This window comes from Caloenas nicobarica, chromosome 4 (genome assembly GCF_036013445.1).
Source record: "Caloenas nicobarica isolate bCalNic1 chromosome 4, bCalNic1.hap1, whole genome shotgun sequence".
Classification (NCBI taxonomy): domain Eukaryota; kingdom Metazoa; phylum Chordata; class Aves; order Columbiformes; family Columbidae; genus Caloenas; species Caloenas nicobarica.
In genome coordinates, this window is record NC_088248.1 from 23,451,236 (window position 1) to 23,465,583 (window position 14,348).

At 34.1% G+C, this 14,348-nt stretch overlaps 1 protein-coding gene across 4 annotated transcripts in view; it reads right to left on the reverse strand.

Moving 5' to 3' along the window:
* Positions 1-14,348, reverse strand: part of LRBA (LPS responsive beige-like anchor protein) — a 412,983-nt gene that overhangs the window by 106,136 nt on the left and 292,499 nt on the right. For all 4 annotated transcript variants that reach the window (XM_065634945.1, XM_065634947.1, XM_065634944.1 and 1 more), the window contains 2 exons: positions 9,920-10,060; positions 8,608-8,727 (listed from right to left, as the gene is read on the reverse strand). In XM_065634945.1, the coding sequence (XP_065491017.1) occupies positions 8,608-8,727; positions 9,920-10,060 (261 nt within the window). The remainder of the gene's footprint in view (positions 1-8,607; positions 8,728-9,919; positions 10,061-14,348) is intronic.

The window sequence follows — 14,348 nt, forward strand, 5'->3', positions numbered from 1 at the left end:
GATAAAATACATCAGGACCCAGAGACAGGAGCAGGTTTAACACTCTAATAAAAAGAGGACCCAGTAATTCCTGTGGATACTCAAAAGTTTCCCCAGGTGTGCTTCTTTCAGTAAGAGTATGTGAAAAAGACATACAATTACAGAACATATTATGACTGGATTTCTGTATAATTTCTTTATCAGAGGGCAACTGATTTTTTTTTTTTAAATAAATATTTTGCATATGCCTTTAAGAACTCACAGTGGAAAACTTTAGCCTGGATGGCTTTTACTTGTGTAAGCTTTGAAATTTGTTACTTCACTCAAAATAAATGTGTACTGGAAAGGAAGAAAAGTTAAGAAACAGTCAAGGACTCAGGTACATGGGCACATTATATAATTATCTGAGCAACTGTCTGATGAGAGCAATGTATTAAATTACTTAATTTTGCCTTTACTGCAACTATTACTTCAATTTTAAATATTTCAATAATGTTAATTGGATGCACTACTTATATTTTAATGCCACAGTCTAATTAAGAAGTCATGGCATCAAAATTTGAAAAATCTCTTTAATATTGCATACTTGTAGCCAATGTTTTCTTTATTCCTTTGAAGAATGATTTACAAAAATTGAAGAACAGTACATAACAGCACTATGATAGCTTCAAATAGACGGATTCTTCAAATAGAAAGTCCTATGGCCAGTAGAATCCTTGGCTTAGCACAGGCTAACTCTAGTTCAACATTGGCACTGTCAGTTTTCATAGGCTGATCATATAAAAAACATTTTTGTTCAGTCATTAGCATTGAGATGACTTAGAGGCAAAGAATCAGAAATTGGATGAAAATCAAGACAGAAGGTTACATTCAGAGTTCTTTGTTTATTACAGTCTACAGTTTGAGACTACATTTTAGACCTATGATTATCACTGAAGTTATAATTTAGTTCTCAGTGTCCTATTCACAATGAAATCATGATGTCTCTTCAGCATTCTCCTCCTTCCCCAGCTGTCCCCTCCAAGGACACTCCTGAAGAACCTGGGCCAATCCCATTTTCCCCCAATCTCACTAGTGTTTATATACACCAGATACCCACTTTATAACACCAGTATGTTCCTAGAATCCTAAGACAATCTACACATTATAGGAGACACCGTTTAATACTGTTACAGTTCAAAGACACTTTAAATATGAAGCTTGATTTTTAAAAAAGTTGACCAGAATGATGTGATGCTAATGAGTTTTATAATACAGCTAACTTGCCAAAACAGCACTTCTATACATAAAAATTGTGCTATTCTGTACCATGAGAATCTTAGGACAAGATAAAGGACTACAACTTGCTAAACACACCTGTATGAGATATGAATGCAGGTATTCAATACCATCACACTAGCCTTATAATAGCTGTTGCTACTGTATGTCATATCACAAGACTGACTTTCACAAATTAATACTCCTTTTATGATGGAACAACCTGGAACAGCATAATTGGAGCTTCCTGATATTTTCTATGTGTTTATGGTATTCTAGCATCTCCATTTGAACAAAACTAGTTGAAGACGTAAAACAAAAAACAAACAATCCATAAGCACACAAAAAAAGAACACACACAAAGCAGTAGAGAGAAAAGCATGAAGAACTCTATACTAGTCACTTGGTTAAAAATTGTCATAAATCAATCACATTAAGCCAATCTAATTTTCTTTTCAAAAGGTAACTGCAATAGTGGATGGTGAAAGAAAAAGAGGTAAGATGTTTCTTCACTTCTGAGAAAGACCTCTGAGAGTCTACCATGACATCCTTATATGCAAAGCAGACAAATGGAGATGAGGTTAGGTTACAATAATGTGGAAGTACCCAGCTGGAAATCCATATTCCAGGAGCAGTTATCAACAGCTCACTGTCAGACTGGGAGGACATGGTAATGGGGTCTACCCTGCTCCTAATACCAGACAATAATCTCAGTAATGACCTGGCATAGAAGTTGCAGTAATAACATTCCAGATGACACTAAGCGAAGTACTACACTTGGAAAAGACATGCAAAGAGCATGGCTAACAATTATGCTGCTGTAATTATAACAATAAATAAAATTATCACAACAGGTTAGCTACCAAACCAGAAATAACAACTGCTTCTGAACAAGTATGTGCAAATCTACTCATTCATCAAAGAAAAAAGGCAACACAGAAGAACAGACAGACAACTTTGTATTCTGGAACCTAATACAAGCCCCAAATTAAACTCTTTTTCTGATAAACACTGCCAGGCTATCCATGTTTGCTATCCATGTTTGCTTTTTATACAGTATTAACAAAACTAACCAGGATTGTTTGCACTAATAATGTACATTAGGAAGTAACTGAGTTAATGATCATGCCTGTCCAGTACTTTAAAGGTACTACGTGCTACTTTCACAGAATTGAAATACATTTCATATTCTTCAGTGCAGAAGATTTAACTTAAAAACAGATGATTAATCATTTAAAGGCATCAGGGCTGAGCTAGTTAGTAAATAACAATGCCAGAGTGGTAGTGAAACACTAGAAAAATTCCAAAGGGTTTTTAATTTGCATTGCTTAAATAAATGGATAGGGGACAACTAGGAAATTCAATTTTATGCAACATATCAGCTCTTGAAATCAAAATTCAAAAAGTTCAACCAAAGGTTATACTTCAGCCCAGCATTAGTTTCTCGCTTTGATTACTGATCTGAAGCTTTCATGGGATGTTGACAAAGATTGGTTGTGACCACACATATGCTTTAGCTTTCTTTGTTGAAGTGACACCAGCCAACAAGAGTTGCTTCCAAAGCTAGCTCATGTTAGTCCTCCTTGTACTATATGATACCGCCAACTAAGACTAACAATAATCTTAGGACAGCAAGCATCAATAACTACATTCATTTTCTTCACACGAGACGCAAGGAGAAATTATTTCCTGTAATGAGCTCAATGGTTCTTAAACTTCACAATTTTTTCAGCTGGAATGGGAATCAACCCATCTTTTTCTGTTGTGCCCCCTACTCCTCATGCATCAAGATACAATACCATTCACTTTGGCCTGCTGCTTTTAAGTTCTTAAAAGTGGCTTCCCAAATCCTTTTTCTATAAATCTATGTATTGAACTGCTAGGTTTTCATCAGTTGTAGAGGTATTAGTTGGAATCCAGAGAGTATATGGTAAAAAAAATTATTTAATCAGCCACAATACTTGAATAAATTTTTATTCTCAGTCTACCAAAAATGCAAGGTAAAGCTTAAAACCCTTTCATTTGTTGAGAAACAAATGGTTTTTACCCTGTGTTTGCCATGGATTGAAGGGTGTGGACAATCAGATACTACAGCAAAGTCATTTCCATGTCCATCTATGCCTATGTTTTCAAGATTTCTCCCTCAAGTAATTCAATCTGTCTCAAGTCCTTAACTAACTAATGATTCCTCTGAAATGATTTTTGTTCCCAACATCTCACTTACAAAGACACCTTTTCTAGCTAAAATAATTTTCTTGTTCATAAGGGTACTCCCAGAGTAAATCTACTATTGAACACAAACAAGCTCTATGTTGTCTTTAAGAGGGCCAAGCATTTTTTGCACTTATGTGGCAACCTCCCCATCACACCTAGAATTGCGTTAATCTTTGAGAGAGTCAGCTGCCGCAGAACAAGTACACAAGAAAAATTAAAAGTTCAAATAAAAAGATGGATTAGTATTTCAAATGAAGTTTGAATGTAGCAAATTATTTTTGCCAGAATACTCATCCACAGCAGAACAAACAACATGTAAATATATAGTTTAATAATTAAATCATACAGTAAGATATTCTTCTTAATTGCATATTGCTCAACCTCAAGCAGATGACAGTGAAAATTATAATACCTTAACACAAGTAGATCTTTTCAACTTTTAAAACATTTAATATTCAGCCCACAAAGTAATGTATCAGCCCTGCCTGAAACACTGGAAAAGGAAGTAGAAAGACTGAAGAATTTAGTTAAGGAATCTGCTTAAAAATCCTAAACAGAACAGTATAATGTGGCCTACCTATGAAACAAAAAAGGGAAATTCCTAATTATTTTAATGCATTTAAATGTTTTATCTCTCAATAATGAAACTGACTGGCCTGCTACAAATAAAATATTCAAGATGTATCTCATATTTTTTTAAAGATAGAAAACTATTTCCCGTAGAGGTGAAAGGTTAGAACATAATGTAGAGATTTCTGTATGAAGACTTTTTAGAAGGTAATTTTTTTACTTAAATGCTCTTATTATTTGCTTGATATTATTATTTTTCATCTCAGTTCTGCATCATTCCCATGTAAATGTAAAAATGAAAGTGGTTCTTAAAACAAAACATCTTTTCCAATATGCCTGTTGCATTCACTTAGTGCTGGATTATAAGAGGCATACAGAAGATACAGGTTTAAAAATATATAATAGCCACATTGTAACACACGACAATGTTTTTTCAATACATTTCTTCTGAAACATTTTGTGAAAAAAGTAAAGCCCTCCTCAAGTGCCTATTTTTAATGACATGATATAAAAATCTTAATTTTGCATGCAGCTGCATAGTCTTCACAGACAGGCATGAACTGTGCTCACACAATATATTCTTATGCACACAGAGCTAAGAGGAAAATCACATATTGCTTTGGACAAAATCTTGGACCAAATTAAGACAGTCCAAAACCAAGTTGATATTAGAAAAGAGTGGGAAAAGAATACATGAATTATATGTCAAAGGCTTTTGAACAACCTTTGAGTAATCACTAATGTATCAGTGTTTGCAGACTGCAAACTTCAAGGAAATCACACCAGTGCTTGCCAGTAAGCAGCATCTTCCAAGTTCCGGAAACAATCAAAAGAAAATAAGGCTATCTATTTTTTAAAAAGTTTGTTTTGCTAACATCAAGTATTTCTAGTATATTACCATATAAGATGGTTAAAATGCAACTTCTGGTTTTTTATTCAGTTGAAAAGGAGGTGGCTACAAACTGGACAGATTTTCTATACACAATTTCTTTATTAACATACAATTTAGAACTGTTAAGAATTCTATCAATAACAGTAATTGGCACAGGCTTTCTTTCCCTTCCCTTAATTTTATAGACATCATCTCTTTCACTCCACAGATGCAGAAAGCAGCTTTCCAGCCCAGAATTATACAGAAAACATTTCATTGCTTCACTACAATATTGTACACTAAGGTGATAGCAAATGAGGTGCACTCAGTCGTTCCAGGACAGACCGTGAGAAAGTACTATCAGAAAATGATTATAAAGACTGATACTCCAAGATTACAGGGAATAAGTCTAAAACTTATGGGCGTCATGTTTCATAATATTTGTTGGCTGTAAAGTAGGTGGGAAAGGAACTCTAAAGGCAGAGTAACTGTTGAAAACCCTTCATTTCCCCTAGCACGGATCAAAAGTAGAGGGTGTGTGTTCATTTAGCTATTTCCTTGTCTTCTTCCTCCTTCCTTCCCAAATACACACATGCATGTGCATGTGTACCTACATTGTGCAAGATGGGTAAAGAAAACGTTCCAGCAGGCCATGGATTTTCTCCCATGGAAGTTACTGCTTCAATTGCACATATTCCTTACATATGAAAACAGTAACACAAACATACCATTTAAGTAAGACTTCTGTCATTAATTTCACAATGATAGCAACATCTAATCTAATTTTCTTAATTAGTAAATAATTCTATTTACAAACATGTACACAGTATGTTACCATTAACTACAGAAGCATATAATAATCTGCTTTATTCAGGCTCTTTGATATGTGTGTAAAGCACTAGTAAGCTAATATGTTGCAATTCTGCACGTAGAAAACTTCTAGAGGCATATGGGACACTTCAGCTATGCATTTCACAAACACTTACAAGGTGAAGCAGAACACCGAGTATATCAGGAAACTTTATTTTCACAGACATAGTGAAATACTGGGGATACAGATTTTTTCCAACAAAGATGGTTCTGTGCATTTTCAAACTTTTTCTTTCCTAATTCTTTCAATGTGTCCTATGGAAATTTTATCTCGTCCCTCTTCCTGGCTGCTCATCCAGTCTCATGAACAGAGTCCTAGTCAATCTCAATGCTCACTCAGATGCTTCACAGCAGTATAATGTAATTAGTGGCAACTTACAAACTCAGAAAGCTGCAAGCAACTTCAAGAGGCCATCCATAACAGTAGAGATGCCTCTAAAGGCAGTACCACCTCACACATACATCATTTCCAAAAGACATGTAAGCATTTCTGTAAAGCCCTCACTACACAGAAGAAAAACAAGCATAGCTATTCAATCTTTGATTGAATTTTATTTTCAAGACCTTGCATTGCTATCATTGTTCTAGTGTGGATTCTCTCCAACCACAACTAGGAATGTAATACTCCAGCTAAGACCTTATCAGAGCTGGGCAAAGCTGAAGAATTATTTCACACATTTAAAAAGTTATACTATATCCTGTTGATATATCTGCTATGAAACACTACTCATCTTTTGTTATACCACAACATTGTTAATTCACATTCACTGGTGATGTACTACAACTCTACATCTTTTTTTTTTTTCACAGTAGATTGTTCATTGTGTTGTATTTGTAGCTAACTGTATGAGAATCTGCATGAAAACAACTCTCACTTTTCCCTAATAAACTTCATCTAACACTTTTCTCAAATTACTTTTCCCTTCTGCAAGAGGTGCTTCCAATTCCACTACCCTTCCAGTAACTTCCAATCCAATACCAATGGAAATTAAGGCCTAACCTGTTATTATCAAAAATAATTCCATTCAATAAATCTTTCCATTTTAATAGTGAACTGTCAGTAACTATTCTCCAAATACAGTGGACTCTTTTAGACCAAGTTTTCCCGGCTCAGCTCATGAGACAATGTCAAAATCATCTGCTGCTTCTCTGTTTATAAGGTCTGTTACCTCTTCTCATCAGAAACTGTGATTGCTTTGACATAATCTCTTCTTGATAAATATGTCTCCTTTTTATCCTCCTGGTACTTAAAGATAGTCTGATTATTTGCTTAAGTATTTTCCTGTGAACTGTAGTCAAACACACTTCATAATTTCTTGCCTCTCTTTTTCTTCCTTTTTAAAAACTAAATACTTTGTTTGTCCACCACTGCTCCTTTTCTCCTTCTCTATTTCTCAAAAAAAAAAAAAAAAAAAGGTCCCAAACCAAAAAAACACACTCTGAAATTTTGCCTGCCAGTCTGGTAGGTACAAGAGAATGAAGCTCATAATGACCAGTCAATTTGAAAATATCTAATATGTTTGCATTTTCTAAACTGTTCTTTTCCAATTTGATATGGACTTTGTATCTCTTTACAAGCACTCTTAAGTCCACATTTACTCTTTTGGGGGGGACTCATAGATACAAAAAAGGCACTACTTTTTCAGCACGATCAGCTGACAATTTTTTTATTTCATTAAGCTGCAGATCAACCCTTAATTGTCTTCTCACTATGAATACTGTTATAGAATGATTTCATGTTACTTACGTCCCTTGCTAGCTGCGTGACATTCTTGAGTTAGCATCTGATTTTCCCATGCTATATTTTCCACCCTTCCTTCCATTAAAAACTAAAAATAAAAACCTGATATTACTCCTTCTTCTTGAATTTGAGGCCACTGCAAGCATCCTTGTCTCCTTTGTTCATCTCCTCAGTTCAAAACATTCCTCAGATCCCAGACTCTCTTTGTTTACCTCATTCTTTCTTTTAGGCTACCTACCTAAACCTCTGTCCTGGGAATTTCCACGTGCTCCTGCCTTAGCTCCTTGACCTACCCAATTCCAGGTTTCTTTCTATACAGTGACTAATTACCAAATTAATTTGTCTTCTATTCCGACCTACTTATTCTTCACCCGACACTTCCCAGGCTCAGTGCCCCTGTTAGGATAGCTTCAATATCATGCTAAATTCCATGTTCACCTTAGTATCCTCAAACACTGGCTTTCTGTAGCTCTTTTGTTTCTCTACCCAGTATAGCCTTTCTGGAGATTGCTTCCAGATCTCTCTCTAAGCTCTTTATCCCCTATCTTCTTATTCCTCACCATAAGACTAGTTTTTGCCTCTTCTGCATCTTAATCGGCATAGCCTCCTCCTCCTGTTTGTCATAGTGAAACAAAGAAATAGGCCATTCCAGAAATTGCCTAAAAATGAGGTTGGATGTCTAGAGCAAAAAATTACATAAATTTATATTAACTGCAGCATTCTTATCTGAGTGGGGCAGAAGCATAACCAGAATATTTATGCAACTTACTGGTTAAAAATCTATACCAGATTCTATTGCCTTTTCAAAGGCTTAAAACTTGTACAGAGGAACAAAACAACAGTGAAAAACGTATCTGTAGCACAAAGGCCAATTTTGCCTTAGTTCAGTCTCAGGGTTTAAAAATTATTTTTACAAAAGAGTTCACTGAAATATTCTAACAGAAGTAAAATCATGTATCACCTCCCTTGCCTCTTTTCTTAAATGGCAGGATAGCTCCCAGTCTTCTTCCTTCCCTTTTTCATAACCTGGGGTTCTATGATCACAGCTACAATTAAAGGCAGATGCAGTACAAAATATGTTAACACCTTTCAGGGAAGTTTTTACCTTGATATCAGAAGTGTCACGCTGACTATTGCGCCACGCTCTTGAAATTGATGAAAAAGTTCTGTCTGCATGATCAAACTTCCCACCTTGCAGATTTAGGAAAAATGTTGTAAAGGGTTCCTAAATATAGAAAAAATAAATGTTTAAAAACAGCAATGTATTTCTTTAGGAATTTCAGGGAAAAAAGGGGATTTATTATTCTTTTGGGGTTTGCTTATTAATGAAGCTATTCTTCTGTCAGACACAGGATTAATTGCAAAGGGTTAATTCTACTATCCAGGAAAGAGCAATACAAACTGATACTTATTTGTTCAATAAATGCTTTTTATTCCTACTCCATGCATACACATTCAGATAAAGAAAATAAAAATGAAAGAAAATATTCACAGGCTGGAGGAGAAACTACAGTCAGTTGTGACACAAATTGTACTCAAACACATTTAAAAGCTCAATATTTTTACCTTGGATATTTTTTAGACTAGCATGTAACAAAAATAGCACATGCATTTTATTTTGTTCAAGGTAAACTATTAATATAAAGGACAGCATTCAATACTGAGAGCTTTATGATTGTTATTGTTTAATATGTAATTTATGGTTTAGGAAAGATAAATGTTTGAAAGATTTAAAAGCCTCCTCTTAGTTAAAGAACACTTAAGCACATATTAGTGGATAATTGCTTGAAATTAGCTAAGCACTATAAATTACTTCAAGGATTTATGTATGCTTGTACATTCTAACAAGCTTTAATTAATGATGTGCTGCTAATGCTTTCCCAAAGAAATTACTTTCTAGGAGATAAATTGCCTTTCGATTTTATGGAAAAATGAATTGCTTAACCAATACATTATCAATATGTAGCATCTCAGAAGTCACTTCCTTATAAATTGCAACAGAGTTTTAAAAATTAATTATTTACATCACAGAATTTCGCAATTGTCAAAACCCAGTTCATTTACATTCATTACAAGGTGAAAATTAAACACATTCAGTAAGAACCACAAATGTTCAGTTCATGATACAGTCAGAAAATATGCAAGGAAGGAAAGTTAACCATGTTTAAAGTAGTACAAGAATGCAGGCTAAAAAGCAATTTTAAGGAGAAGAATCTTTACTGATCTGAAAATGCTGTACCATAAAGATTAAGACCTTATGCTCAAACTTTGAAATCCTTTTATCCCACATTAGTGATTACAATTACTGGAAAATTTCAGTACTCTCCTATGCCACTGAGTTTTAGTTTATTCATTCATATCTATTTGTTGCTTTCATTATCATTTAAAGGAAAAACATTTTTAAAATATATACTTACAATTCTTAATAACCACGTAAGTGCAAAACTTGCGGTTGAATAATGTGTGCCATAGTGAAATTTGGGAACCTGATCATCTTCCCACGATTCATATCTCTCGGCAAAGAATGCTGCTCTCTTTGGGTTCAAAGCTCCAATAGGCTGCAAAGTTTGTAAAAATAAATACATTGATTAAATAAATATAACATGACCTATTATCACATCATACTTCCCTTGCTATTTCTAGTAACCAGAATTATCAGCATGCATGGAGAAGACTGGGTTTGGTGTTTTGCAAAAGCAGATGTTGGATTCTGTGAGCACCTGAACAGATCTGTGTATTTCAAACAGGATTCCATGCATACTCACACAGCTGGTTGGAAAAAAAGTTTCTTGTGCATTCATACATGCTTCATTTCTATTTACTGCTGGTTCAAGTCAATGACTAAAAACCACAGTGGAATGTCTTAGACAAAGAATTGTTAACTTATGTGCCTGTGTATGTGTGCACATGTTGAACACATTATTAAGCAAATGGTAAGCAACAACAAGAAACATCTTTGGATATTTTGGGGGGAAAAACTAGTGACCGATAGGGTGGAAGAATATTAACAGTGCACTTGGAATTTTGATATTACTCTTCATGTTTCTATGCTTTCTATTTACTGTCCCAAGACAAGTTTTACTTAATGGATAAAACTTGAAACTTTTAAAAAGACAAATAAAATAGCAGAATATCTATATAAAACATCAATATAAAAGAAACAAATAATGTATGTATGACTAAAGATGTCTATCACATTTTCACCAACATTATCCTTTGTTCAGCGCTTACTTAAGACATAGATTTAAATAAATCCATGCGTGTTTAAGAAAATAACATTTTGTTATCTATAGCCATATATTTCTTCAGCAGACTTTTACATAAAGGATTTGGAAAAATGAGTATATGTCACATAAATCACTGAGAAACCCAAAAGTGAATTTAGCCATTCTACACGCAAAATGCTATAAGAGGTCTCAAATATATTTGTATATATGCAACACAACTTTGTATACATATTGAGCACACTGTTTGTATGCTACTAACGTAAATGGTGCCTATCTGTACAGACAATGGGTGCATTCAAGTATAACTGAAGAATAAACAAGCAAAAATATTTTCTTATTTCTATTTTGCAAGAAGAAATATACTTAAAAATACACTACGATGTAAGGAGAAACTTTAAAAGAAAAGTACTTGAAGAAAAGTAACAATCAGTAACCTAGTTACTAATTCAAGCATAGTTCAAGTGAAAAACTATGTCTGCTATTGGGATTGTTATTATTTAAATAACTGCTTCTTTGCGGCTTTCATGAAATTTGGCATACAAGTTTTGAAGTATTTAGGACAGATTAGATCTATGAACAACCTAAGATCTAATCTAAATTTTTTTACTGTGAGCAGCTTTCACATTGCAGTAGGATAAAGAAAACATCTTAGGGTAATTACTGTTTTTGCAGTTCACTAATTTGAAATATAACCCTTTAAAAGAAGTGGTTCCTGTATAAAAGGATTTTTATCTAATTTAGCAAATTTATTCCAGGGAAGAATGAAACTGACTCTAAGAAGTCTCTTTGTTGCAAGAACCATTTTGGAATATCCGTCTGTACTGATTTTCCCTAAAGACTCAGCTATGCTTGAGGGGAAAAAAATAAAAATAAAAATAAAAATAAGAAAGAAGGTCATTGGTAGACAAATTATACGAATTAAAAATAGAAACAGTGCTGTGCTGTATCATTCTGTAACATTTTATGTATTCTCTTTATCTACCCCTATTTTTATTACTCTCCAAATGAGTATAGCCCAAATCAATAGTTATAGAATAAAGCTAAACCAAATTAGAATTGATTTCATTCTCTTTTCAAAAAAAAAAAAAATGTATAATGTAGAGATCCATATAGCCAGAATCCACAGTATTGATTTTGGCTGTTATTGTTACAGTTGGTTTCTGAAGCCTGCAACAGGACAACTATCAAGACATGTCACATTTATTTGCAAGCAAATAAAAAAAGTCCCCAAATGAAAGAAAGCTTAGGGGAAAAAAAAAGAACCACAGAGCTGTGCACTGACAATGATACACTATCAGCTTACTCAGAGAAGTTACAGTGGGAATACACACATTGAATTATACATTACACGAATACACTGATTTATTGTGGTAATAACATCCACCTCATTAAAAGATTCTGCTTTGCTGCAGTTGGAGAGCTACATATTGTTTACTGCTATAAATTAATGGCAGCACACAGAAGACTGTAGAACCCTTCTAACAATAGATCTGTAATGACACTGCCGTATATCACAGCTTCTCCAGCAGCTTCATAATAAAATGGAGACAATGTATTGGGCTAATACATTCTACCAGGCAGGCCCATATTTTTCTGACAACTGCTTCTAAGGATGAGGTGATTCTACTGTGTTACACTGCACTGTGAGCAGTTAACTAAGCTTGAGCTACAGAATAAAGCACATACAAGGAATATTCAAATAGCCTCTGACTTTTAATTTAGTAAACAAATTAATTGAAATTTCTAGTTATTTCATATTTCAAAATTAACAGAGAATAATGATTACATACTGGATTGCCTCCTTTGTGGGTAAACACCAAGGGAAAAAGAGTAAATCCAAACTAAGCTATGCCAGATGTAGCTGTGAGACCAAAAATTTAAACTATTCATCATGGTTTCCTCATGGCTACAGACCACTAAGGAAGAAGCTGAAAAGCTTTCATTTCCAGAAACTCCAGAATATATTTTCAGAGAGGAAAATTAAATATCAGTTCACCAATTAAAAACAGTTACTTAGATGGGAGGAAAAAAAAAAAAGTAGAGATGGAAAAAGTCCAACATGGAAAAACAATGGATGAGATTACAGGAGTCAAGACCAAAAAAAAAAAAAAAAAAAGTCACTTATGGCTGGCTGCTAAGTTTTCAAATTGTTGAAAAATCAATAATGCATATGGCTTTCAAGTCAGAGTTCATGCAAAAAATGGTCTAAACTGGAGGAAGAACTGGGGTAAGAAAGTTTTTGTCCTCTCTTTTCGAAAGGCATGATCACCCTGTTTTTGACCCAAAATGGTGGTTAGAACAACACGTTACAAATATGGAAGTTAAAACCTGTTCTTAAAAAACCCCTTCATTTTATATTAATTTACAAGCACTCTCAAATCTAGCAATACCTCAAAATACACAAACCTCACATTTTGACTAAGAACAAATATCATAAATCCCAGTCGTTGGACTAAGCTTGCTTTCTTTCTTTGAGACACAACAAAGAAAAATGGTTTGCTGAAAAATAACTGAGAAAACACACTGACTCTTGCCATCTACTACTGTTAAATATTGCCAGCCGCTATGGTGCATGGTTGTATTTGTTGGTTCTTAATCTTACTCTATGCCAGACATTGGAACAGTGGCCCATCTTACCTCCATTTTCAGAAGAGGCCTTGTTGCACAGAACAGAAGAAAGCAGAATGCTTACTGCTCCTCTACATAGGGCAGAATCTCTCCTGGATTCTGTTGTTCATGTTCAAGAATAGATGCGTGCTGGAAAACTGCTAATGACCTAACATCAGCAGACCAAAGACTTATAAAGAAGGAATTATGTTTATTTGTAGTTACATATTTAAGAAGAAAAATAGGTGCTTTTTATTCTTATCTAATGTGTTTTCATTTTTAATAGTGATACTCCAAATAAACAGACATACCCTGTCCTTAACCATGGTGCCATTTGTTATTGGCTTTTACACAGACTTCTGTTATTAAAACAAATGTTGCCACTTTTACTGTCTCCTACCATTGTAATTAGGGGAAGAGTTTTTAATTCATTCAAAATCCTTGAAAGACTAAAGTAGAGGATATGGCATTTAATTACTGCAAACAGTGAGCAGTCAAGATACCATAGTTTCATCTTCGCTGTTGAAGTTACCTCTTTGGGTGAAGACAGCAATCTTAACAATTACTACTGGAAATGAGGAGATCTGTGCAAGCACCTGTGAGTTCTGGAAAGTATGCCATTCCAGAAACTAGGTCCGTGTTAACCAGTGTGAACAGAAAGATTTTAAAATTAATGAAAATATTATTCTTTGAAATTTGTATTTTGAAATTTCTTTACCATTAAAAAAATTAAAAAGGAAAAGAGAAAAAAAAATTAAAAAGGGGAGGAAAGAAAAAAAAAATTTCTTTGTGATTTCTTATACTGTTTTCTTATCCACATCCAACCTGGTATTTGGATTCTTGTGAATACAATTGTCTGTATCATTGAATTATGCTTTGTAGCATCTTTGCCAAGTACGATGTTTGGTCTTCATATGTTTTATTTTTCAAGATGACTATCTGGTTTTCATTACTGATATTTTTAATGTATTCATGGGGCTTCGCAGACCAGTGGGACCATTACGTCATCTCA